Here is a 26,767-nt window from a genome sequence, read left to right as displayed (position 1 = left end):
TTGTTCTCTCTAAAAGCTAAAAAGCAAGCAGCACAACGAGTCCGAGTCCCCTCTGTTTTTCAATCCTCCCCTGGGACGGTATGCATTTTGTATAGTGCTCTCCTTATTTAATTCCCCCGGCTTTATCCCCTTCCCCCCGTTCCGTCTCTTTGGCTTTCACTCTCTGTCGATTTCCTCCATCCCTTTTTCTCTCGATCCCTCATCACCTCCTCTCTCTCTCACTTGCCCCCTCTATTCCCTATATGGCTCTTTGCATCTAAATCCATTGTCAAGCTGGTTTCCCGATCTGACAAGAGCCTCCAGGAATCCCACTGGGAACGTTTTACCAGAATCCCACAGCAGCGCAGTGAAAAGCGACTGACCAACCGGCACACTTTCACTCTTTCCCTCTCCTCTGCCACTGAGGGTGCTATAGCTGTTCCTCACCGCAGCAGCGGGGTGCGGAGTGTCGGCTTTAATCACACCAGAGCAAGTGTTCAATGACACGCATGGGTGAAGGCCTCCACCTCTGCCTCCTCTCTCAAGTCCTATAAGACTAGGCCATCAGTGAATAGGAGAGGACCATTAGATGGCATTAGGCAGGACATGGCCCATTTACAGTTGAGAACCAATAAGATTTCGGTTTAGTGTAGCAATGAGGCAATAAAACATGATCTGGGACATGGAGATGGGGAGAGGAAGAAGGCTTCTTTAAATGGAGATGGCTTTTGTGAATTAACAGCAGAATAATAACAATATTGGATAATTATGAGAATAATTCAAGTCTGCATAGAATGTAGAATGAAAGTAATAATCTGCAACATTGTAAAACAAATAAATGTTTGTTTTGTGACTCTGTCACCAGTGGATATAACCCAGTAGTGGTTATTTTAAATTGATGGATGTCTCATCTTGGCGCAGCCCATTCAAATGTTTTGATGAGTCATTAACAACACAAGGATTTGAGATTCTTCCTTTTTAGCTCATAACAACAAAGTTCTGTCATTTACAGTAAGAGATAAAGTACAGAATGATTGTTTTACTGTAAATGTGAAATACCACTGCAGGTACTAGTCTTATGTCTAAAATGCATTTAATCAAGTGTAACTTTTATTAATTTGATCACTTTAATCTGAGCCTAGACTTAGATTAAAATTGTAACTCGTGACCTTCTGCCTCTGGTCATTAACACAATAATGGGTGAGTTCAGTCTGCAGTCCTCTGCAGTGGGGCCTGCAAGGTGGTAGCTTCTATAAAGTTTAGAGATGACTGCTCGTTAGTCATTATCAAGGTGGGCTATTGTATGACAGAGGAAATAAACACGTTACTGACCTCATTAAAGTGGGCCGCCTCCTCACAGTTCTCTGCTATACGGCTGAAGGAGGACAGACCTGAAAGGTGAGGAGGGCATTAGAGGTTACAATTGGTTTAATAGTCCATTAACATTAATGGAATGGAAATGATTGTCATTTTAATTTGCCTGGGTGGAAATACAGAAGAGCATGAACCATTTATACAAGACAAATGTGGGTAAAACAGTAGTTGTAAATGATTCTTAGCATATGTTTTAACCTGCTTGGAGTATGATATGGGTTACAGCATCAGGACAGTTCAGATCGTTTCAGGTATGTTGCCAATCATAGAGGAATACAAATTCTTAGCTGTGATTATCTACATTTTCTGGTGGCAAAACCCACCCATGTGGTACTCCAATCAGGTTTAACTAAGAACTAATCATTATTTGCATGTATTATTTGATACCGGTTTGATATGTGAATGTCTTGATTCTGTGAAAGAGATTAATCTATATTAGCAAACATTCACATTGATGTCTAAAATCTATTTGCATCTGTCAGATTAAAGTCTGAGAAGACAAATGAATGATGATTTAAGCACCTAAAAAACACACAACTGAGACAGGCTGTGTGGAGCCACAGGAGACGGAAAAGAATTGCAGACAAATAAATGGCTACAATATGACTCATAACAACCCTGAATGTGACAGAGAGAGACAGAGAGAGAGAGAGAGACAGAGAGAGAGAGAGAGACAGAGAGAGAGAGAGAGAGAGAGAGAGAGGGAAACTCAGCAGAATCGCCTCAGATTCACAATACAATTCATGAGGAATAATGTGAAGGGAATCAGCAATCAGAAAAATAATATTCTGTCAATGCAGTGTGTATTCAAAGTTACACAGAGGCCAGAGTGGGGATATACCGTTTTTTCCAGAGAGTTGATTTGAATGATTGCTAAAGGAGGCACCTGTTAGTGCCAATGTTGCAACATACAGTATACGCATATTGAGGTTTACCTAGAGAGTCGATTTACAATACACATACATTAACTATGGGGATGGGAGAAGTAGAGGTTAGAGAAGCTGGCTTGTGAATGGAAAGTTGCTGGTTTCAATCCCTGAAGTGGCTGGGAATGAGGCCAACAGTAGATGACTGTATGTACGAACAAATAATGTCAATATATGTAATTATGTAAATGTGAAGCAGGGCGTTGTCCACTGTCAAAATTAAAGGTTCAAATTGAAAAAATGATCTCCAAATAGTGGACATAACATAACATTCATCATGTAGATGGATTCATGAAAACAGCTATCCATACACAACTTAAGTACATAGGATAATCATCTGCATTTTGTATCTTTACCTTTACCTTTCATTTATGCAATGTATAGTTTTAGCAAAATAATCAGCAACATGTCAGTCATTTTTAGAGCAGATCATAAAGTCACACTGTAACCTAACACCATGCTGCTGCAGTCAGAACTCCTCTGGCTGCTTTGTGATGTTCATGAATAGTGCTGAACTGCCCTTGGAAGTTGGCTTTGTGTGTCTAAGGCTTTGTGTGGGCGTTCATGCCTGTCTGGGTGCATGTGGACAGCTGATATTTACTGACGCACACATAGAGACGCACACACACACATACGCACACACATCGACATACAAAGGTCGACAGTAATTGAATTAATTGTTTGAACAGAAATGAATAGATTCCGTCTGGCTGCTTCAGGACTCCGCAACTTCGTTTTTTTTTCTGCGTTGAAAATCATAAACATGTTAATCGTTGTATTTAGAGACACATACAACACTGTTGTTGTGGAGGCGTGATTTTCAAAGGGATTTTTCAAATAGTACAAAATAGTTTGTGCAGTTGACTATGCACTGTACTGCTATATGTTGTGCAACTTGTTGACTTGAGTCTCTGCCAAATGCCGTATCATTTGTCTTTCCCATCAATCCCACCACTCTCCATTCTCTAAAAAAACACATATCCCTTAAAAAATAATCGACAAAATGAATACCACTCGAATTTCAGAGTGGCAGACAATATATTCCTCCTACGTCCTTCACAACAGAGGCATCGCTGTCACACCAGAAGAGATGTGGGTTTAGGAAAGTAGATCATATGAAGCTTATGTAAGGTGCTCCACACCGAGCCAAAACAACATGCTGCTAATCAGGTTGCCTTTTGGCCTTGGTAAAAAAGAAAATATAGCCAGTTAGAGAGCAGTGGGCAGAGGCACTGAAAGAGGGAAAAGAAAGAAAAGAAAATAGAGGGACAGGATTGTTTCACGCGGGCAGACTGAGAGGAAAAGATTGGAAAACACCATGAGAGTACTCGCACTGCTAAATAGACATGGGGGTGAAGGGGATACATAGGCGCTAACTAATTTCCTTTGAGCTTTACAGGGATTTAGGAAGGGGTCAGGGTAAAATACAGAGTTGGAGTGCGGAACGGAAAAGCGGAATGCATTTTATTGGTCTGGCATTATGGGCTGTGTGTGTGTGTGTGTGTGTGTGTGTGTGTGTGTGTGTGTTGTTTGCCGTAATCAGAGGTTCCCCTGGCGCTGAGCATCTCATCTTTTGTCGTTCCATCCTGCGCTTTCCACTTCCCCGTCTCTCCTGACCCGTTTAGGAGGCGTACGGGAGATGCTGCGCTTCCCAAGTAGATGCCTCAATTTCAACTAAACCCACAGCAAATGTCTGTTCCCGCCGTAGAAAGAGAGAGCTTCAGTGGGAAAGGAATTCAAAGGACGTGTGTACGCGCGAATGCCAAACATCTGAAAGTCGGGGAGAGGGCTGGTGAGTGGTAGATGAAGGGTGAGCGAGAGAGAGAGAGAGGGAGGGAGAGAGAGAGAGAGAGAGAGAGAGAGAGAGAGAGAGAGAGAGAGAGAGAGAGTTCAACTTGTTCTCTAAATCAGGCAAGCTATAATTTAATATTTAAAAAAAAAAAAAGAGTGACTCTGATTTAGTTTCACCAAAGCGGAAATAATGTCTTAATTTCTCATTTCGCTCTGACATACACTGTGACACAATATGCTGTGTTCCTTCTCCTGCAGGCTACTGATGCGCCGAGGCTCTGCATTAGCGTCAAGAGTCGGAGTGTCTGTTCTCCGATAAGGCCGAGAGCCCCCGATAGCAGTAACAGCAGGGAGGCTTTGAACGCTATCTAAAAGATAGACAATAAATGTGGGCGCCCGTCGAAGACTTTCTCGGTGTGGGGGATGCCAGAAATCAATTAAGTTTTCAACATTTTTGCAAAGTGCAGACACGAGTTTTTCCCCTTCTGATGTGTGGCCTTTGAAGAAGACTGGCTTCAGTCGCTGTCGCCTGGTATCAAATAAGCAACCGCAGAGCCTGCAGCCCGACTGTCCTGGGAATTCTCCGGTCTTCTTTATAGCTTCTTATATTGGGGTTTGAATGAAATCACTGCACTGATTTATGGCTTTTATTTTCTGAGGATATTTGAGATGTATGGCTCTGAATTATTGCTGCCTTGTTAGATATCATATTAGGTTTCTTTTTTTATGTTTTCCTGCGGCACAGGGCCTGTCAGACACAACATGAAGAGTGGAGCCTTATGTAACATCTCCCCACCAGCCTCTCTGGGGGTCATATACAGGCTGGGGGGGGGGGGGGGGGGACTTCCTGACAGAGCCCTTCCTCTCCAGACAGGAAGTTCTCTGAGCTGAAAAGCACTCAGGAAGCCCTATTGACAGCCTGCAGGGAGAAGGCAAGAAGACTATCAACAGCATCTCAAATACTCCGAAATGAGGAGGATGGGGGAGGCAAGACTGACGCAAGAATGGATGGAGTTGCCAACCAAAATGCTACATACAGTATGTAGTATAACTGTGGTCTATTTTGGATTAAAAGGTCTTAAAATAGCTACTATAACTAGAGAGAAGAGGAGGAGAGGGAGAGGAGAAGGGACTGAGAAGGAGATGATGAAGGAAATGAGAAGATAGTTCCTTTGCAAGACGTGAGTCAGTTCTTTGCAAAATAAGATATCCGCCATTTGAATCGGATACACCTGTTGTGACAAAGTGATTGCTGGCAGGAGAGTAAAATGTATTAAATGTGATTGGAGACTTCAGCCGTCATGAAGACCCTTTAATTGGAAAATAATACCATTTTACACATTAAATACTGTCTGGTGGGAGTCGTTGTGAATCAATGCGTCATGAAGTGATGTCAGAAGACAATTTTCTATTTGATGTTATTCAATACAATGTTATTATAAGATCATCTATTATGTCATATCATGAGATCTTGCTGCATGATGAGCCTATAACAGTTTATTTTAGAGTTTCTACTGATTGATTCTTTCATTCACTGTTTCCCCCCCAAGGCCATGAAAGCATAAGCAGCGACAGTATTCACAATTGGACCTTAGGGGGACGAGAAAACGATCTGATCCTTGACTTGGATGACACGGCTCGCGTAATATCGAGACCCTGGTGCATTTGCTGCAGCACAAGAGCACAATACTGGAACTGATCCATTCACACACACAGAGAGAGAGAGAGAGAGAGAGAGAGAGAGAGAGAGAGAGAGAGAGAGAGAGAGAGAGAGAGAGAGAGAGTTTTGTAGCCTCCTACTGGCGCTGACAGCAGCAGAGATCAACAGAGATGCGACACCTGTCAGCTGTCAGAAAGTGCGCTGATCGCTCTCCAGGGTGCTGAAACGCCCTCCTCTCTCTCTCTCTCTCTCTCTCTCTCTCTCTCTCTGTCTCTCTCTCTCTCTCTCTCTCTCTCTCTCTCTCTCTCTCTCTCTCTCTCTCACACACACACACACACACACACGCACGATATCGATGCATCAGATGGCTCTACTGAGTTTGTTGTTCCTCCTACATCCACCAGCCGCCCTCTACACGAGCCTTTCTGTCCGTATAGAGAATACACTCTACAGCAATAAGTGTTTGCTCTGAGCTACAGGAGGCAGCCCGGGTCAGGTACTGTGATGGCCCTACAGAGGAGTTGTAAAACGCGAAATAACAGCTGTGGATTGGCAATTGCCCTGAAGGAAGGAGAGGGGGAACCCCCAATCCCTCCTTCAATGATCGATAAATATCCTGCCATATGCTTCTCGATCAATTGTAACCTCTTGGCTATTTTACTGCCCACTTGTCAGTGCCTTCATGAGTATAAAGCAAAGACAACAGCTCGTCAAACAAAAAAATCTAATATAATAGAGCATGTAATATCACTATAATATTCCTAGGTGTGTCTATGGTATTCAGTAGTTTATAGTGACTTCATCTAATTCTCTTTTTTATCCTATGGTATCTATAATAGGCTATATGGTAGCTATAATATCATATTCCTATAGGGACTTAAAGTATTTAGAATATTCCGATAGGGGATAGTTTTTGTATTAATACAGATAATATTTGTACAGTATCCTAAATCCTATAATAATCTACATGTATTTTGGGATTGCTATAGTTCTTTTTCGTTAGGGAAACGTTAGAGATAACAGAAAGGCTCACAGTGATTTATTGGGAGAATAGTGGTCAGTGAACAGTGGATGAAAAGCGCACTGAAACATCAGAGAGCAGCGCGTCCCTGCAGGGAGCCGCCGATCCAGGAGGGTTTCCCCAACTTTTTACGCAGCCGATTAACCCCATCTAGTTCTCTCCATCAAATCACGGCAGATCACACACTATACGGCGTGATTTAATGCCAAAAGAGCCGTCATACAAACACGTTGCGAGCAAAGACATCCTACCTCGGAATGTAACTTTGGCGATCCTGTCTCCTTTCCCACGGAGGTAGTCGACTGTCTTCAGGTGAACCAGTAGAGCCATCATTAGTCCACACTGACAAGAGGAGCAATTTTACTCCGCACAAAATAAAAACTTGAATAGGTTAGGTTGCAATCTGTGTTTAATGATCTTTAGGTGAGCCTCTCATTGCGTCTTGATTCGCTGGAGCAAAAAAACACAAAAAAAAAACGTTTTCCATTCTACAGGCAGCATCTACTTTGCTTTTGTGTGACAGAAAGAAAATGTGTGAATTATTCATGGGCTCCAGTTAACATGTTCTGCTGCTCCGTGCTCCGTGGCTGCTGGCTCTGTCGCGCATCTCCGGGCTGGCACTTGGTTTTACTCTGATCGTCATGGAGGAAGGGCGGGGGGCAGCGGGCTACTGCTCCAGCACGGGGAAGGGGGGATGCTTTGACTGTAAAATATCAACACACTGTAATGTCTTTTTTTTTTCAGTGCGTAAAAATTTCCATATACTTGTTTCCTATAAGCCTTCACAGCTGTAGGCTATTTCCATCTTCACAGCAGACAGCCTAGTCTCGGCCAATTAAACAATACAACATAATAAAATAGATTCAGCGACGGTGTGAAGTTAATACAGCCAAAAATCCCAGACTGTGTAATTTCCATCCTGAGGCAAAATAATTGTAACATGCCTACAATATTCTCTAGGGACTTATAATATGACTGTGGTAGTCAATGGAGAGTTTATAGTGACATTTTAGTACTTTATGGTATTTTTTTTTATCTCCTATGGTATCACTCCTATAATAGGGACTTAACAGTTTTGCTGTGATATTTGTATAGTAGCTATCCTTCTAACATGTATTCTAGGATTATAGTTATTTTTCTTCAGGACAGATGCTGTGTGTAAAGGACATTTGCCAGGCAACTCCTTGTTGCCCTTTGTGTCTCCTGGGGTGAGGAAGGCAGAGGTCAGATGAGCTTTGGGGTTTGTCCCTGTCCGGTGCTGGGCAGCAGTTGGTACTGGACCAGCAGATCGGACCTGGCATGGCTCTCAGAGGAGATGGCCTGATCACACACAACAGGAGCCACATCCCACCTGCTCTGCTGCCTGGCTGAGGCACCCTGATGCAGGTATCTGTTACAACAAAAGACCAGCAGGTAGATAGCTGTGCCAGTGGCTCCCAGAGTGGGGTCCAGGTACCTGCAGGGGTCCTTTAGGGGTTCTCCAGGAAAATGAGGAATAGTTTAATTTCACTGTTATTTCACTCACTAGATGTTGGCACAATGAGAGAATGTGAAAGGATGATATACGTATAGTTTATAGGTTTCCCTCTGCCTATATACCCCTCAAATTATGCAATTCTTCACTAAACCATATCTAACAACAAACAGGGTTCCTTGGGCCAAAATCATATCAAATGGGAATCCATGGTCTTATGTATATCTATTTGGGGGTCCTTGACATGAAATAGTTTGAATCTCACATTGACACAGTTTTGCATTTCCAGATCCAATTCCACCTCATGGCATATAACAAGGAATAGACTAAATTGTGTTGTCAATTTTCATAAGTCCAGGTACAGCGGCCCCATCCACAAACGTCTTGTATGGAGAATCCTTCAGAAATATCGCTGTCAGATATTTCCAGTAGTACTGCAACAGGAATCCCTCTGACAGCACTGCAATGTTCCTGCCCCAGGCTGACCCAGTCCGCCAGCAGGCTTCCTGGTCCCACTTCGTAAGCCTTTTTGTTAAGAGCGCAAACACTTCCAATTGACTTGTGCATTTAAAAAAATCGGCATACAATATGATAATGTAGCAGCCTTTTTAGATGTAAAGTATATTCAGCACAGGCATGAGTTACCATACTGTAATACTGTAAAAGAAATTCACATGTGAGGAGCATCCAGTTGCAGTGTTCCCTCCAGGCTTCTGTCTCTGTTTACTGAATCGAGTCCCCCTATGTTCAGTCGCTATCTCAGTCAGCTGAGCTAATTAAATGTGTTTTTCCCCAGCCCTCCCAGAAAGATACACACACACAAGGGTGGAAGTAACAAGCTGGTCACTCACTTCATCATTCCGGTGAAAGGGGACTGCAGATACCCGCAGGAGCAGCATCAACAGCTACGTTTCAGAAAGAATATATAAGTAGTGTCTTAGCTTGGCTGGATTTAGACCTATTTTTTGTGGCAGTCCTATAATGCGACACGTACAGGGATGCAGGCTTTGGATGTGCTGTCTTTAAAGCCTAGCATAAAAAACAATAAAAAAATCCATTGGTGTAGGATGAATGAGTAATAGTGTTGAAATTGGGTTTAGTGTAATATGAATTACCAATTTGACCATTTTGCGCTCTGTAAATGAATTGCAAACAGAAATAAATGTAATACTGCCAATACAATTATAGTGCATGAACACAATTCTTTCTTAATTGTTTCACTACCTTCGCTCAAACACACTCTGCCGCTCATCCAGTCCAACTTGATAAAACAGAAGAGACGGCTTATTACATGACGAGCCTCCTGTCTCTTTACACGCTGCCCTGGAGAATTAAAGCAGGCCTTGACATAAATAACCTCAGGCGTGTGTATAACAAGACAGGACACCTTGAGCTAAATGCACTGAACTAGCTCAAGTGCTACCTGAGGAGTAATCCATTCCTGTCTCTCTCTCTCCCTGTGTATGTGTGTGTGTTTGTGTGTGTGTGTGTGTGTGTGTGTATAGAGAGAGTGAAAGCGACAACTATCTGCCTCGGTGACATTTTTATACTTTAAAATGTGATAGGTTTTGTGCTGACTCATGCACTATCAGAAGTTGCTGTGTGTGTGTGCGTGTGTGTGTGTGTGTGTGTGAGAGGGAGAGAGAGAGAGAGAGAGAGAGAGAGTGAGAGAGTGAGTGAGTGAGTGAGTGACAGGAGACAAGAGCCTGCAGCAATAGTAATGAGTTTATGAAGTCAAGGTTCTAACGGCAGAGACCATAAAAAAAAAATCAACTTTCATTACACTACTGGCCCCTGGGGGCCGGCAGATGATGGCTGACACATGTATTGATTTTGTGGCGATTCTATTTTGCTGCCAAAGGAAGATATTCATTTTGTAACCACTAGTGAAAAAATAGCCCTAAAGACTATAGCCAATGCACTTTCAGAGCTTATTTGGTGAAGCATTCCCAGCCCAAATGTTCCATTAAAAACTGCCCCTGTCCTGAAGAGAGACATATGCATGGCACACAACTGTCTCTTCTAGTTCCTATATGATTATGAATCAGTAAACACTAATATTTTGTACAACACATGTACAAAATATTAGGACCACCACCTTCCTCATATTGGGCTGCATTTGCTTTTGCACAATCTATGTCACAACAATCCAAATCTCTCTTCAGCCTGTCTCCTCCACTCCCTCTACACCTCTTCCTATGCCTAATATTTTGCATATTTACTGTAGCTAAATGGTGAGAATCTGGTTCATCATGTTTCCCCTAATGCCCGCCTCACTCCTGCCCTCCAGCATCAGATCCTCCCTTCATGACCGGGTGATGAGAGATGTCTTCTTCTTCTAGCGCAGATAAAGGCCTTCACCAACAGAGGGAGATGTTGGCCTGGATTTAAGGGACGAGAGACCTGCTACAGATTAAGATTTAGTGTACAAACCAATCTGTTATCACTTGGCACTCCTCCTTGGCTCACACAGGCTTGGATGAGTGTGCGTTGTGGTTACTAATGGGTGTCTGAGCTTGACATGTGTTAGATGCTGCGGCGTTGACATTGACAGATCTGAGCCCGCTTTCCAACTCTGCCACGTTCACAGAGAGTATCGCAGAGAGATTAAACTCTGTTAGTCTCTTCGGAGCTGCGAAAACGCTCAGGGAGAGAAAAAGGGATTCCATAATCGTTAGACTGTCAGTTGGCTGCTGGCCTTGTGGGAGGTTTTGCTGTTTTATCACAGAGAAAAAGGTCAAGAAGTTTTATGGTAAACCCCAGAGGATCACTGGGGAACCTGAAAACCTCACACGTGAACAAAGTGCTGCAAAGGCATCTAGTGAGGTGGATAATCCTCATCCTTAATTTCCCAGTGGAAAAAATTTACTGGGAATCTGACTTCAGTGTTATAATAACCTTGATATACCTCCTAATCTGTGATTACAAAGAATTCACTCCTCCATTTTTCTGGCATGGTCTGTTGATTTTATACCTTCATAATGACCAAAGGTAGAAATCAGTGTCTTGCATGACATGCCATTTAAATCTTACTGGTGTAGACCTTTTCATATTAGCATAACATATAAGGCAGGGTCGAAAGTAACAGCCATTGTAGTGCAGCATTGAGCTACTTGTACTTTACAGGTGAATTTCCATGTTGGGGAACCTCACACTTTTACTCCACTATGTTTCATAGGCAATATCCTAGATCAAACACCTGACAGCACCATTAAGAAAATGGGTTTTGCTCAGAATATCAAAATGATGCACCTTTTGACTTTGGTGCATCGTATACATTGTTAGCTATGGAATTCAAACTTGTACTTCAGTCTGAAATCTCACTGACTTTTCATCAATATAATCAAGCCATCATTCAAAATCCATCATTGGGAGAGTAGAATAAAACTTTATTATCTACACAAAGTGGAAAATTTTCTTTGGCATCATCCAGAACACAGACATCAGTGTACAATCAAATATATAATATATAATACTTATCAAAATCATTAAAACAGTAGCATATGCATATACATACATTTTAGTCTGCTGGAAAGTTGCATGCAATAACTATGTTTTACTACACTAACTACACACTAATCTTTATAGATGAAAATTTAAATGAATGTATTGGTCATGCTATAGTGAAGAACGTCAGTCCTGTTCAGAATCCTGACTTCATAGCGTACTTGTTATATTTTCATATAGAAAACCATAGCTTGTTGCTCCATCTAGTGGTTAAATGATCTCTTTGGAAAATTGATGTAATTGTGTACTTTCTCCACAAATTATGTCTGACAGATTCTTTTTTTAGGGATTGAGTTAGTAATATGCACATGCATGTGTTGGGTAGATGTGATTTTGCTGAATCACTGAGATCCATGTCAGATTAAATATTGTCAATAAAAGGAAATGATCTCTAAGTGTGTTGACTTAACTCATGCTTCATCCATCTTTCTAAATGTGAAAATGTCAGAGAATGGTCAAAACTGAGGGTGACATCAGGCTTAAGGCGCAGGACTTGTTCTTCCTTCCAGCTCTGGTGTAGGTCTATGATCGCTCAGTCCAAACACTGATACAAACACAGCTGCTGTCATTTAGAGAAACCACACTCGCTAGATTAGACCAGTGTTTTCCAACCCAGTCCTGCAAGTTTCTGTTCTGTCTTTTCAACTCTTGCACACCTGATCCAATTAAGGACACTTTTATACCAGCCCAGCTCAGGTAGATCTATTTCTCCATTCTATTTATTCAGTTGTTATTACAGGAGACCCACCTAAAGGCAAAACTCCGAAGACAGTTCTTGCTCTTTCTCATCCATTTGCACAGGATCTATACATCCTATCATACAAAAGTAAAATTCTGTTTATCGTGGCCAGCTGTAGGGCTTTCCACCTGTTATGAGGCTGCCACTTTGGGATGAGATCAGTGCCGCTCTTACCCTGAAGAGGGAGACATTTTTTTCTTTCCAATTTTTGTTTTATTGATCCATAATCAACAAGGTGTCACTATGCTATATGGAAAACATCCGAGCACTGTCAAATTAAGAGAAAAATAAAATGAAATGAATTAAACTTCAAAAAAACATGGAGTTAAACAACCAGGAGTTAAATCTCTTCAAATATGCTACATTCATTATGTTTCACAGTTTAAGGACTTTTACTTCTTGACTTATTGAAGATTTGAAAAACAGTGTGATCTCATTGTTGAAAGCAACAAAGTCTGAAGAGTCTTAAAAAATAGATTTCTGGATGCAATATTGAGCCAATGCCATAATATTTCCACAGAAAATACTTGGTTTTCGTAACTTCTTATCCTCCATAAAAAAACCCAAAGTGGATGTCAGCGTATTGAAAGGCAGGAGTCCCATCGGAAGAGGCAGACATGTGGGAGGGGAGGGGTGGCGTGTCCCAGCCCTCTCCATCCGTCTGCTGCATGCGCCGCTCCGCAGCAGTAGCGCACCACACTCACTATGGCATTAGCCGCAACCAGGACGCTCTTGGCGCTATTCGTCACCTTTTGCGCATCAGGGCGTGGATGGACAGGTAAGATTCACTATCTGATTCATTTGTGAGCAGGTGCACGGCTGGCACTAATGTGTTGTTCATCTGGGGCATCAGTTTGCCCGGTTTGGTGGGGCAAGGAGTTCATATTCACACTTTTACACAGCTGCCTTCTCCTCCTCTGCTTCTTCTAATTGCTCAACTTTTGTTTAAAAAAGTTGTTTCATGAAATAATTGCAGCAATGTGTGATTTCGATTACGTTTCGCAATACTGCCACAGTTAGTTTATTAATATGTAATGTTTACATACAAAAGCTCATGCACTACCTGAATGCACCTGAATGCATACGCTAATTCTTGAATCTGTCATTTCTTAACGCGTGATTCCATTGTGTGAGCGTGTGTGTGTGCGCGCGCGCGTATGTGCGTGCCTCTATTAAAACTTTCCAAATCACCAGTTGCTGCACATATTGCTCTGCAGGAAAACGAAATAGATGAATTGTAGCTATTGAGAGTGTATTCGAATATTTAATCTAGAATGCACAGTCTGATCATTTACAGATGTTGAAAGAGCCAGTTTAAGTGAGCAATTAAAGCAAATTTGGACTGTGACATTATATCTTTTCATCCTTGTTACTTTATGGAGGGAAAATATGATGCGGGTCTCTTAGCAGCGGTCATGGAATATGCCCTTACCTCATACAGTAGGCACATCCTGAAGTCACTTTGTTCAACAATTAGAAGAAGATGACAAATATTAGGCTACATCATGAGACATGTGATTAAAAAAAAAAAAAGTACTTTGTTTTCTTCTGAATGGTCTGGTGCCAGAATGGTGACCTAATCTGGCCGAGGTTGAAGACTCAGTGCCATGGGAGAGGGGGGAGCGCAGGGGGCTTAGTGAGGCTTTGGTCCATGTGTCTCACACTTCCTCTGGACTGTGTTGTTTTGCTGTTTGTTATGGCATCTCAACCATCAACCAACTGTCAGTAAATGGGTGTAATTTTGCCTGATATAATGGCAAAATGAATCATAACATTCATAAGGAATCGTGACACCAGAACCACATCACCTCATCTGTTTATAGTGAGCCTTTAAGGACTGACAGCCTGCAGACTTTGAGACAGGATGTTATCAGGAGTCACTCCATCCCCTGTCAGCGCGGCGATATATCAAATGGACATAGCATTTTTAACAGGCACAGAGACGGCGCAAACCGCAGCGCACATGTTTTAGAAGTTCCTCGAGCCCTGTTTGTGAAATCAATTTTATTGGAAAGAATCCCCAGACAGTAAAAATATCCAAAGTGCCGTAAAGTTTTGGAGGATTTGGAGAGTGAGTACGCTAACCTTTCTGGCCGAGTTTAAAGGCCACGTTACCATGGGCCCCTCTTCCTCCTCCCCTCCTCTCTTAGGCTTAGTCCTCTTATTTTGTCAGTTGATCTTTATGTTTCTATATTGCTTCTTCTCAACTGGAAGCACTTAGAGTATGAGGTCATTGTATTTTCTGACTGCTGCTGTTCGTTGTGGCCCTCTGTCTCCTCGCCTGCTCCTTGTTTTCCTTTCCACCTTCCATCTGTTAGGACGTTTTTGCTGAGCAACTTTTCTGCAACACCCTGCTTCACTCTCACTCAGTTATGTGCATTCACACCTGGGAGCTGCCCAGTAAACCCACAGTCTACTACTGCTGGCCACTGAGCTCATTTACTTTCTCCACTCATATGTCATCAGCTTGTCAGTCTAAAAAAAACCCTTCAAAACCACGGATGGTTTTTAGAGTCATGGGAGGATCTGGACACCTTACAGGTGGGGGGCAGGACAAATAGAGAGAGTAGAAACATACTCTATTTGGATAAGGAATAATGTCAACTTCTTCCATGCGTCCACAGTCCATCAACTGCTGGAAAGGGAGAGTGGAGAGAGAGAGTAATTGGGACAGAGAGTGAGGGGAAAGAGGGAATCATGTCCTTGCAGGCCAGTGGAATTTAATTTCTCTGCTCCACTTAACATGCTGGAATTCTGCAGGAGCTCCCCGTGACAGATCTCACAACGAGCTTTAGGAATCAGGAATTTCATAACGTGAACGTTTCGTATTGGGAAAATATGAGAGAGAGAGGGAGAGGGAGAGAGATAGAGAGAGGGAGCAGCACACGACTAATATTTTCCACAATACTGCTAGGATTGTTTGATCACCTGACATCGGCCGAGCCAGCCCCCCCCCGCCCCCCCAAACTTCACCCTCCACCCCCACCTGCAACTCGGCTGTCTGTCAAACCTGCCAGCACTGGCACGTCTCGTGTCATGATGTCATCTCTAGGCGTCCTTCCATTTGTTTAAACAAGTAGCACCTGGGCCGTGAGCACACCTGTCACAGCACAGTATAGATGTCAGGAGCGTGTGGCAGGAAGAAATAGCATCACCTTTACCGACGCTGCGGACGCCAATTTCCATCAGTGACTGAATATTATGATCAATAGGGGAAAGATTAATGGGTAGAGAAGTGAGCTTGTGACTGGGAGATCCACTGGCTGAAATCCCCATAGAGCAGCTGGGAAAATATAGGCAATGGAAGAGACTGACACATTCTCTCCTCTCCCACTACCATTGACAGGCCCTTGAGCAAGGCATCTGCTCAAGGGCCTGTGAGTATAGACTGTAACTGTACTGACCAGCTTCCATTTCTACATGCCATATGTCATATATGTCATATATGCATGCATGTAACCCTCACTACCTCTGCCAGTACTCACTCAACCCTCACTACCTCTGCCAGTACTCACACCAGGTTGTTGCTTTAAATAAGAGTGTGTTCTTAGTCAACTTGCCTAGTTAAATAAGGCTTAACTACTACTAATAAAATAACATAGACTGGTCTGACTGTCTGGTGATTGATGTGCCTGTGTGACAGTCATAGGGCTACAACCAGCCGTGGTCATGGCCTCAGTCTGGTGCGTTGGCTTTATAGCCCAGTTGAATACTGGAGAGAGTTTATTGAATGTCGGAGGTGAAAACAGTTAGTGATTTCTGGCTGGGTTAGTGGCAGAGGTGCTGCTAGGAATTCTGTGGCCCCTGCAGATATGACACCGGGCCCCCCACCCAGACGCATCTATGTTCAGACAAGCAGCTCAAATCCAATTTTGTTCTTTCAATAGTCACGTTTAGTCAAGTTTTCTATAGTCTCAACAGCAGAAAAACACATAGAATCTGATCTTCTCTGATCAAATTGAAACCACATTCATAGGTGGTTTGAAATCTCTGAAAATGCAGCTCAGTCTGACCACTCAGATTTGAAGTGATTTTTTTTGTGACTCTCCATGCAACACGTATTTGACATCACACGTTGCGACAAGAAGAGCAGAGCCAGGAAGAAAATACCTGCAGAAATGAAGAGATTTCATTCCTCATGCATCGAATGCCTGCTGCCTTGCAATGAGAAAATGCCTTCTTAAACGTCAGAATAAGCAACAGGGACACTTCCTTGTCACTAGCTTGTTGCTAGCACCCAGAGTTATTGGATAGAAACGTGCCTTTAGCCAGTGTGTGCACACTTCATTACTGTGACAGTCAATGTCGAAACAACAGCAAAGGATTATACTGTCTAAACGCATACAGATGTGCAAAAATACAATCTGGTCACCATGTGGACAGTCAGTCCTAACTCAGCGCTGTATCACCAGACCTCTGAAGGGCCTCCTCAAGCTTGGGCCCCCCCCCAACACACACACACCCCACCCACCCACACATACACACTTGCGGCGCCCTCGGTTATTGATGCGAGTCTGGTGAAGAGACAGTTATTGGGGGTTAATGGCAAACTCATTAGGGGTGAATGGGAGGTCAGTGTCTGTGGTTTTTGTGGCGAGGTGAGAAGGTGCTCTTGTAAAAGTGGGGCATAGTGCAGGTGCATGACCACAGGTATTTTCTACAACAGTTTTACAAGAGGCCTTTGACCTCGGGGCTTACCTGCATATGCTTCTGGTGCCGAACCACACATGCACATACACGTGTGTCCATCCATCTATCTGTCTGTGTGTCCGTGAGAATGCATGTGTGCTGCATATCCTGTCTCCCTTACACACATAAACACGCACACACACACAAACACACACACACGCACACACACACATACACACACACACACACATATTCCTCCAATAAAGACACTGACATAATGACCCCTCAGGCCCTGCCCTCATTCTTCACATAGTCAATCCTTTCCACTGTCTAACTCAATCTCACTCTGTCTGTCTGTCTGTCTGTCTGTCTGACTATCTATCTATCTATCTATCTATCTATCTACCTATCTATCTATCTATCTATCTATCTATCTACCTATCTATCTATCTATCTATCTATCTATCTATCTATCTATCACTCCCTCTTTCATTATGCACTCATACTTTACCCACGAGCACACATACACACGTAAACACACTTTCCTGGAATCTCAAAAACTCGATATCTAAGGGCAATCTGGGGAAAAATAAACCCACACAGTGCAAATAAATGTCATCCACATTCACCAACACAGCATAGAAAATGTAATATTATTGCCCCAGTTTCCCATAGTAACGCCCTGAAGCCAAGCCAATCTCCATAAGATTATGATGTTACAGCCACTCAGTTGCTTAACTGCTTCCCAAACTGTTTATTCTTGGATGGCGACCATGCATGTGCTTTGCTTGAAAGAGTCTTGATTTAATCAGAAATCTCTGCTTTGCCCTTGGATCATGAATTTCCAAAGAGGCCAAATCATAGATTTATGTCTGGATAGAGGAGCAGATCCCTTCCTACGTAATACACGGCCTTATTGGAAACAGGGTGGAAGCGATTGAAGCGGGTCCAGACTTGTGTCAGTGCAGTCTGTCTCGAACAGCTGATGAAACTGACTCCGCTGTAAGCCGCCATTAATGAGGAAATAATGAGGAGAGATAGTGTTTTGTTTGTGCTTTGATTGGAAAACGCTCACACACTTTCATATGCGCAGTCACACTCTCGTACCCTCGGTCTCCATGTGATGCGGGCCTGTATCTCCGGGCCGGGTGCCAGAGTGGTGCTATCTGCAGTGAGCAGAAACAGCGATGAGCAGAGCTTTCAGCACATACTAAAATTCCAAGTTAAGCAGAGACAACATTGTGGGCCCCTGAAGAGCTGTGACTGTCTATAAACTGTAGCGCGAGAGGCTTGAGTGGCAAATGGTTTCTGAATGTGAAAAGTGAAAGTGCAGATCCAGCTGGGCTCACACCTGCAGACAACAAGAATTCAGAGTGATAAAGCCTTTTTGTGGCCATGCTAACCCAAAACTACTGCTGTAAACCTTTGGGGAGCACAGAAAGTCATAAGGGCTCACTGTTTATGAGATGGACTGACAGCCCCACAATGCTGGGAATTATATGTATGAATGACCATGTTGAACGAACTTAAGTTCTTTGGTTAAGATACCTGCAGGTATATCCTTTCCAAAGAACCAATCGCTCTTAATCAGAATTCTGGATCAGAATTTTAAATGCACTTGATCGAGCCTGAAGTATGTATTATATGTATATTCTATATACATATTATGTATATTATGTATTGTATTATAATATCAAACGTTGTAAACAGGATTGCATACTCTGCCAAAGTATTGAACACCAGGCTTCAGACTTCTCACGCATGTTCCTTGGCAATTATCATGATGATTCAGCTGAGGTTTCAGCATCCGTGCAAACGCTCCGGCATAAAGCCATTGTTTGTGCGCATGATGAACTGAGTAAGCTCATTTCGAGCATCTCAACCGGAGGCCATGTCTTCATTCTCCTCTGATGCCTCTCAGCAGCTGTCCTTTCAGACAAGCTAAATTCAGAGTTTTATACCGATGTATTAATATGCCACTAAACGCTTTATTGCATTATCTGGGTGTAATGTTGGCCTGCTAGAGAGTGATGCTGTCATCCCTACAAAACATGATGCCTTAGCATGCAAACCAGAGAAAGAGCAGAGTATCTGTTGTTATCCGAAACAGAGTGGTGGTTACTATTTTCTTTGTTTTGTTACGGGTGAATCTAGCCAAGAGGGAGAACGAAGAATCCGCATTGTCCTGAGCCTCGAGCATCCAACCAGATCCTCATTTATTTATATAATCATCAAATTAGTTTGTGTTTTTCGGGGCCGCCTTACACGTAAGTTTATGCTTCAACAGAATCAGAGTTACTTTACACGCCAAGTACAATAAATGCACAGGAAATTACCTTGGTGACAGTGATGTAGAGGCGTATTAACAGCTTACAGAGCTTGAACAGTAGGCCTGCATGCTGACACACACAGTGCAAAGACAGCAGGCCGTCGCATGCAGTGCAAGGGGACAATGCAAGATATATTATGGACGGCAGACTATACAAATAAACATCCAGCATTCACACAGACTTCTTTGTGTTGCAGCAGAGAAGCCCCAGCGGCCACAGAGCGGGAAGCAGACATCTGCGGACAAGGGCCTGAGGGTGGGCTGGGAGCCTCCCGTCCAGCTGGATGGGAGTCCCGTGGAGCGCTACAGCATCGGCTCCAGCAAACCCATGAGGTCTCACCGCTTCACTAAAGCGGGCAAGGACAGCCGCTCTCATCTACTGGAGGATGTAGGTAAGAGAGAGAGGGAGGGAGACAGAGAGGGTGAGAGAGGGAGATATATGAGATGTTTGCATCAGGTGTGGGCATTGAGGATGTCCATGAGAGACGTGGAGGAAAACATGGGAACAAAAGAGTATGTGTTTGTGAGCGACCCAGGGGAGTGCTGGTAGCACCGCCAGACAAAAAAAAAAAGTCACTCAGAGGAAAATAAACAGGAGGGAAAGCAAGAAAGAGAGGTTTGGCTTGAACTGCCCGAGTGTGTTTTCAGATCCCGGAGTTCTGCACTTTCTCAAGACAAGTGCCAAGAACGAGGAGGGGATGAGCAAAGCTGTGTACAAAGCAGAGGCGCCAGGAGGTGAGGTGTGAGCGTGTGTGTGTGTGTGTGTGTGTGTGTGAGATTCATTTTTATCAGAGCATTAGTTCATCATTGGATGCACTGTCGTTGACGTTTGCCAGAAACAGAGTGCTCCCAAGGCTGTAGAGTGTGTGTGACCGCCCGTCATCGTCCCGGCCGCGCAGCAAGGCACAGCAGACAGTAGTTATTTTAGACTTTTACCATCGGGACATTATTTTTAGGTCTTAACAGCTTCTCTGGTAATTCCTAATCCCACCTTATAAAACCCGAGTCAGGGCCTTACGTTTCTATACACATACAGTTTGCAGAGTTGACGCAGTGGAGCCTGCTTTTGTCATTATTCCATTTTCCTCTGCGCTTGGCATCGTGGAGCCATACTTCATCAGCGGCACAAAGCCTGCAGCCAACCCTTGTTTTCCACATCCAAACCCAGCCCAGCTCCTATAACCCGATCCCCTGTGTTGTGGTCACTTGCTCTGAGTGTGTGTGTGTGTGTGTGTGTATGTGTGGCGGTGAGGGTGAGGGGGTTTGCTAAGTTTTGCAGTCATGCGTTGTCTTCTATTGTGTGTGTGTGTGAGTGTCAGCGCGTTCAAGTATGCCTCCGCAGATGCCTTTGTGTGTGTGTGTACGTGCGCTCTGCGCGCGCCGCCCAGTGTGTTGTGGCGGTCTTGTGGTCTATCCGGCTCCGGTGCAGCGTGCCATAAATCTATGGCAACCAAGCTGTGTCTCAGTGTTGCCTCTCCAAACATTCCTTGCAGATCGATCTGTGTTGTTCCCTCAGCAGCATGCGAGCAGCATCGGCCGTCATAAATAACGCCACGCTGCTTCCCTCCACATCATTAATGTGTCTGGCCTGCCTCCGTTAGAGCAACAAAGACGGAGAGATGACTTATAGTGGGCAAGGGGGAGAGAGATGGAGACAGAAAGAGAGAGAGAGAGAGAGACAGGGGACATCCACCTTTCTAACTAATACTGGGCAAAAGTAAATCATAGGCATTCAAAAGTAGACCTGCACACACCATTCCTGCTGCATAAAAAAAAATGAAATACATGATAAAATATGGAATAAGTGATAAAATGTGAAATACAGATATACAACATTTCAACCTGAACAGGTCCTCATCAGGTCGAAATTGTTGTGTGTGTGTATAATTGATTTTTTGTGAAGCTGTGTGCAAGTTTACTTTTGAATGTGTATGTAATTTGCTGCCGGTCTCATTGCTTATTAGCTGACATTGGCCATGTCATTTAACCAGGAAACCTGTGTCTCTCTCAGATCCTGAATGGGTTAACCTGGATGGCTTTGCTGTGTTGGGCGGTGCACCTGTCAACAACTCGTCAGCAGGTAAACCCCATCTTTGCTAATATATCGTTACGCACAACACACAGGAGTGGTACGTCTCAACTTATAGCCGTACATGTAAAACTATCTGGTGGAAATTATCTGCTGTCATCGCAGCTATAAAAGGAACTCCCTCTAATGTGATGATTATTTGCCATGCTGTGGCTTGGAGCGGCACTCTCTTTCTTTGATTCCTTTTCCTCTTTCATTGCGCCTCCTGTCCCTATGGGAGTAGTATGGGAGTAGTACCTATAAGTAGGGAAATACACACCAGCAGGGTACACACTTGTCCCCAAACCCATCGATGAACCAAATCAAACAAACTGTTTTATACAGTATATTTGTTGTCTTTCATGTGGTCAGCCATGTTGACTTTCACATACTGTCACTGCTTTCAACAGACTGTAAAATGGTAAGAATTTGTAACTACCAGATAGAGGCTGGTAGAATCCCTTCAGATCCTCAGATGATCCATGTGTATTTACAGAGTGAGAATAAAAAGGCCATTCTATAGTTATATTCATCCTTTCCTACCTTGTCCCCCTTGCCTGTTTTCTAATAAGTCTTCTACTCCACTGGCAAAGTAATGCATATGAACATGGGTAAACTTCAGACTGGAGTTTTAGTTCATTCATTCTTTTTTTTTTTAACCCACTTATTCCTGTTCAGGGTCAAGGGCGGCTGGAGCTTGTCCCAGCATGCATTTGGGCGAAAGGCAGGGAAACACCCTGGACAGGTTGCCAGTCCATCACAGGGCTAACACTCACACTCACCTCACCTGACTTCTTTGGACTGTGGGAGCAAAACCACGCGAACACGGGGACAACATGCAAACGCCACACAGAAAGGAGAGCCAGCAATTGAACTCAGGACCTTCTTGCTTTGAGGCAACAGTGCCACTGAACCACCGTGCCGCCCCGAGTTTTAGTTGAACAAACATTTCTCTGAGGCAGAGCTGCTCTGGAGACACAACTAATCATATTGGTTGAGTTAAACATCAGTGGAGCCAAAGAACCACAATTCTTTTGGCTAAGTAACATACTGAAGCCCAGTGAAAAGGGGAAGGGGTAAGATAGGAGGTAGCTAATGTTATGAAGTCTAGTGCTCTTGCTACTAACCGAAAAAATGCAATACAGCACTAAGTTATCTAGGTTAGCTAGACTAGCTCACCTTAACTACTAGCCTATAGCTGAATATAGGTAAGCTAGTTAGCTAGCCTGATGACCTTTCATGAATGCCATGGTCTTGAATGAATGAAGAAGTCATTGCCATCTGTATTTTTTATTAATATTGTGACTAGTCTTCGCCATTCTTGCCAGTTAGCTAACTTCCCCCTACACTACAGTTTACAGAGTTTACAGCTCTTCAGAAGCCTGCAATGTTGTCTCTGCTTAAACTGCAGTTTTACCTTGGCTAACTTTGGCTGAGCCCATTGAGGTTTAACATAATTTAATAAGATTAGGCTATTTCTGCCTCCAGGAAATGGTTGTATATCTAAAACTGTAAGCAAGCAATGAATTCAAGTTGGTCACCATGAGGCCAAAACCACCAATATAAACAAAAATCTATTTTATTTTCATAATGGCATTAATTTATATTTTATTTTCATGGAAAAAATGTGCATCAGTCTGATTCAATTTACTTCAATGTTTACTATGCATTTATGTTAGCAAAGTTTGGATTTGCTTTAAACGGTAGGGAAATAATTTCATAGAGAAGAAGGTGGGTAAAGGTGGGAGTTTAATTGGGTTTACCCTCCACTACATCCCTGTTCTCCTTCAGCTAGTGTTAAGGAGGGAGCTCTGACAGACAGAAGGTTGCTGGTGTTTCAGCCTGATGCGTTGAGGTGGGTCTCTGCAGCAGCGGTATGTCTGTCTGGAAGCCGGCCTCGCAGCACCTCGGACCATCGGGCTTCCAGGAAAGACAGCGATGATCTGGCAGTGAGAGGATTGTGGAGTCAATGGTTTAGTGGTCCGCGGCGTAATGACCTGGGCCAAACTATGCACTGTGACAGTTTTCCAGAGAGAGAAGGAAAGGAAGAAGAAAATAAGGAAAAGGAGAAGCTGGCTGATTAAAACCAAATGGGGATATTTCTGTGTTCAGTCAGCAGCTAGTAGCAGGACAGACAGTCAACACGGACAGAAGTGGTAAAACATTGGTCAAGAGTCACCTCACTGGGTCATTACCAAGTAGATATCATGGTTAAAAGTGTTACCTCAGTATTTATCAAAAATACCTAAAAAAAATAGCTATGAATGCAGAAAATGTGAATAAAAACATTTGATACTGTGCCTGTATTGACTAAGGCACTAGTGATTACGTTAGGTGCATTGGCTCAAAAGCATAAATCAAAATCACCTGGCAGTTTGGGCATTAAGCTGCCCAAAAGTCCATTAAGAAGCTGAGAGAGTACCAAAAAAATGCCTAGTCTATTTGACGAAGCCCTGTTTGTAACCACTGATGATAGTCTGATGGGCTGAGACATTTGCTTACATTTTTTACATTCACTTTTCATTTCTTGCGCCATTTCACATTAAAATACACTTTTTTTGTTTACTGTCTCAGCTTCTGAATGCCCTACTTTTGATGCTTGGTGCCCTACTGGCTGGTGTGCAAGCTTCTTTTCCCCTCCATTTGATGGTTTTTGATCTATTCGTGCACCAGACAGGCAGGCTTGATGAAAGACAGGCAGACGGGGAACCGTAGAGAAAAAGATGTGAAAACAGGATAAGCTGAGAGGAAGGGACAGGAGATCTGGAGAAAGGGAGTCAGAAAGAGAGTTGGTGCATCACCAGACAGTCATCAATGCAAATAGCTAATCTGTAACCTATCAGTCTCTAGATCCAGTGGGAAAAACTCCGCTCAGCTGTGCTGGCAGAAGAGAGGGGAGGCGAGACAGGGAGAGAGAGAGAGAGAGAGAGAGACTGAATGACGGAGAGGGAGAGCTCCAAGTCTTGCTCACACAAACCATCTCTGTCTTGGGAACTTTTCTCCTGTGCGTCTGTATTCCCTGTCGCCTCCTCTACTCCTCGCTTCATTATACTTTAACCTCACTCCCTTCCAGGTCCTGTCACTCAAATATCCATTCTAACCAATCCATCTCAGCAGTGTTTTCCACCACACATATTTCTTGGTGGGGTGGAAAGGCCATCAGCATTTATTTAGTGACACTGAAACTCTCCACTGAAACCAAAACTACTGAAATTCTTTTTAGGGTGGCAGCCGCTCTAGGAAGGGTGTCCAGGTTGGCCCACCCCACCTGTTCGGTGGTAGGGGAAACATTGCATCACAGTATTGTGTTGACCCCACCAGTCCCTTGAGTTTAGCCAAATCTACTTTCTTACATCAGCTGATTTGTCAGTACTCACCCAGCTGTGCATACAGTTAGCCTGCTGGGAAACCGGGCAGATCCTTTTCATCTGCCAGTGATTATGAGAAAGGGATGAGGGAGGGAAAGAGGGAGGAGAAGAGAGAAAGAAGAGGAAAGAGTGGGAGGAACGGAGGTGTTTTTCATTATGTCGTCAGTGCTATCGCTCGGCGCGGCAGCCAGAGGGTGAAGATGGATGGGGGGGGGGGATTGGGGGGTCGTCTGGGTGTCTGAGTCCGTGTCCAAGATGGAGTCACCACCAGGGTGGGATTACAGCAGGAAGCAGGAGAAGTTGGAGTAGATGACAGGGGCATGGCGCGCTCCCGCAGCGTGTCCCTGTTGTGACAACTGGCCATGTTTACAGTCACTGTTGGATGAATGTGACATGTAATTATGTGTTTATCAGTGTACGGATGTGTCTTTTAGAGTGGGGCAATTACTTCCAATGATTTTCCATGGCAGTTAGACTTTCAACAAGGCTACACCGGCAACATGAGCACAGAGCACAGATCACAAATGAGCTATGGGGTTATAAAGGCAGGCTGAACTCCGGTGCACTCTGACTCTCCCTCTCCATCTTCATCCACCGACAGGTCCGGCCCCGTCTCCGGACACAGCAGCCAGAAAGGAGCCTCCTGTACAGGCTGCCACCAGGGTGGGCAGAACAGCTCACCCATCGGGTGTGTCTGCTACCAGGACCCACAGGAGGCCTCCTCAGTCCTCCTCTGGACCCAAGCAGCCAGAAAGGGCTTTGGCAGGAACCCCCCTGCTGGACAGGAGACGCCACCACCACCGCAAGCCTCAGTCTGACCAGAGGAATCGTAACACACACAAGCTAAGTAAGTGGACCCACATCTTGCAATCTTAATTACATTAGTTGCACTGATAATGTTATGTATGAAATGAAGGTAGAAAATCTTAGGAACACCTCCTTCCATGAAACAGACCAGCAAGAATCCAGGTGAAAACTATGATTCCTTAAAGGTGCTATGTACCGCATTTTAACATCAGTAAATCATTACCATATTCATTTTGAGACATGAGCATTATTACAAATTGGGCCATTACTGAAAAGATTGACTGCATTTTACATTGTGTGCCACTGGGTTAGATTTTGCGGTAAATCTGCTGGACTGCTTTACAGCACAAGGGATATTGCTTTACACCACAAAACAAGAGGGCCACTGTTCTTCCAGTGCAAACGAAGCTAAAGCTTTCAGAATTTCTTGCAATGGAAGATGGTGGAACAAGTGAAAGGTCTATGAAAAAAATCACCTCCAACATGTTTATACTCTTCAGTAAAAAATTTGAAAAAAATAAATAAATTCTACATGCAGCACCTTTAATGAATTCACCTATTTATGAGGGGAAACATTCATGAGGGAGAAATATAGATGAGAGGTAAGGCACGGATTGAAGTAGGTTTCATGTGTTCCAAATATTTTGCGCACTCTATTCTTTGAATCCAGAGGCTGTTTTGTGGTTTTATGTTTCTTTAATTGAGCTAAATGTGTAAATACATAAATAAATAAATGTATACATTTTGGGTTAATTTTGGGTGTCCATAGTGTAAACCCTGGCCGTGCCTGGTATCCCTTTCTGTTCATAGCATCTGAGTCCGTTCATGTGGTGTCACTGCAGGCACAGAGAGCACTGGGCCGGAGCGCACCCGCCAACAGAGCGGTCACCACCAAAATAACTGCACCAGGTACTGGCACGTTTATAATGTATCACTGTAGCTTACTAATATCTGTGTTACTTGACTGAACTGACTTCATTTTTGGGTAGAGAGACCAATAACTAAATTCAAATGATCTTGGCCAATGAGGTATTTTAATCTTTGAGTTACTTAGGTATACTTTGGAGAATACGAGCTAGACATTTTCGCCTGTGT

The 26,767-nt window shown here is 43.6% G+C and overlaps 2 protein-coding genes across 2 annotated transcripts in view; one reads left to right on the top strand and one right to left on the bottom strand.

The window, feature by feature from the left end:
• otofa (otoferlin a) overlaps window positions 1–7,110 on the bottom strand; it is a 70,674-nt gene extending 63,564 nt beyond the window's left edge. Inside the window, exons 1-2 of the mRNA XM_078289705.1 lie at window positions 7,003–7,110; window positions 1,312–1,370 (exon numbers count right to left, since the gene is read on the bottom strand). Coding sequence (XP_078145831.1) covers window positions 1,312–1,370; window positions 7,003–7,084 — 141 coding nt within the window. The 5' untranslated portion in view covers window positions 7,085–7,110. The remainder of the gene's footprint in view (window positions 1–1,311; window positions 1,371–7,002) is intronic.
• Window positions 7,111–13,176: 6,066 nt separating this feature from the next.
• Window positions 13,177–26,767, top strand: part of fndc1 (fibronectin type III domain containing 1) — a 35,283-nt gene continuing 21,692 nt past the window's right edge. Inside the window, exons 1-6 of the mRNA XM_078290083.1 lie at window positions 13,177–13,249; window positions 19,627–19,821; window positions 20,078–20,164; window positions 21,441–21,509; window positions 25,467–25,712; window positions 26,483–26,581. Of these exons, the coding sequence (XP_078146209.1) occupies window positions 13,177–13,249; window positions 19,627–19,821; window positions 20,078–20,164; window positions 21,441–21,509; window positions 25,467–25,712; window positions 26,483–26,581 (769 nt within the window). The remainder of the gene's footprint in view (window positions 13,250–19,626; window positions 19,822–20,077; window positions 20,165–21,440; window positions 21,510–25,466; window positions 25,713–26,482; window positions 26,582–26,767) is intronic.

This window comes from Centroberyx gerrardi, chromosome 18 (assembly GCF_048128805.1).
Source record: "Centroberyx gerrardi isolate f3 chromosome 18, fCenGer3.hap1.cur.20231027, whole genome shotgun sequence".
Classification (NCBI taxonomy): Eukaryota; Metazoa; Chordata; class Actinopteri; order Beryciformes; family Berycidae; genus Centroberyx; species Centroberyx gerrardi.
This window is presented reverse-complemented; position numbering and strand designations above follow the sequence as displayed.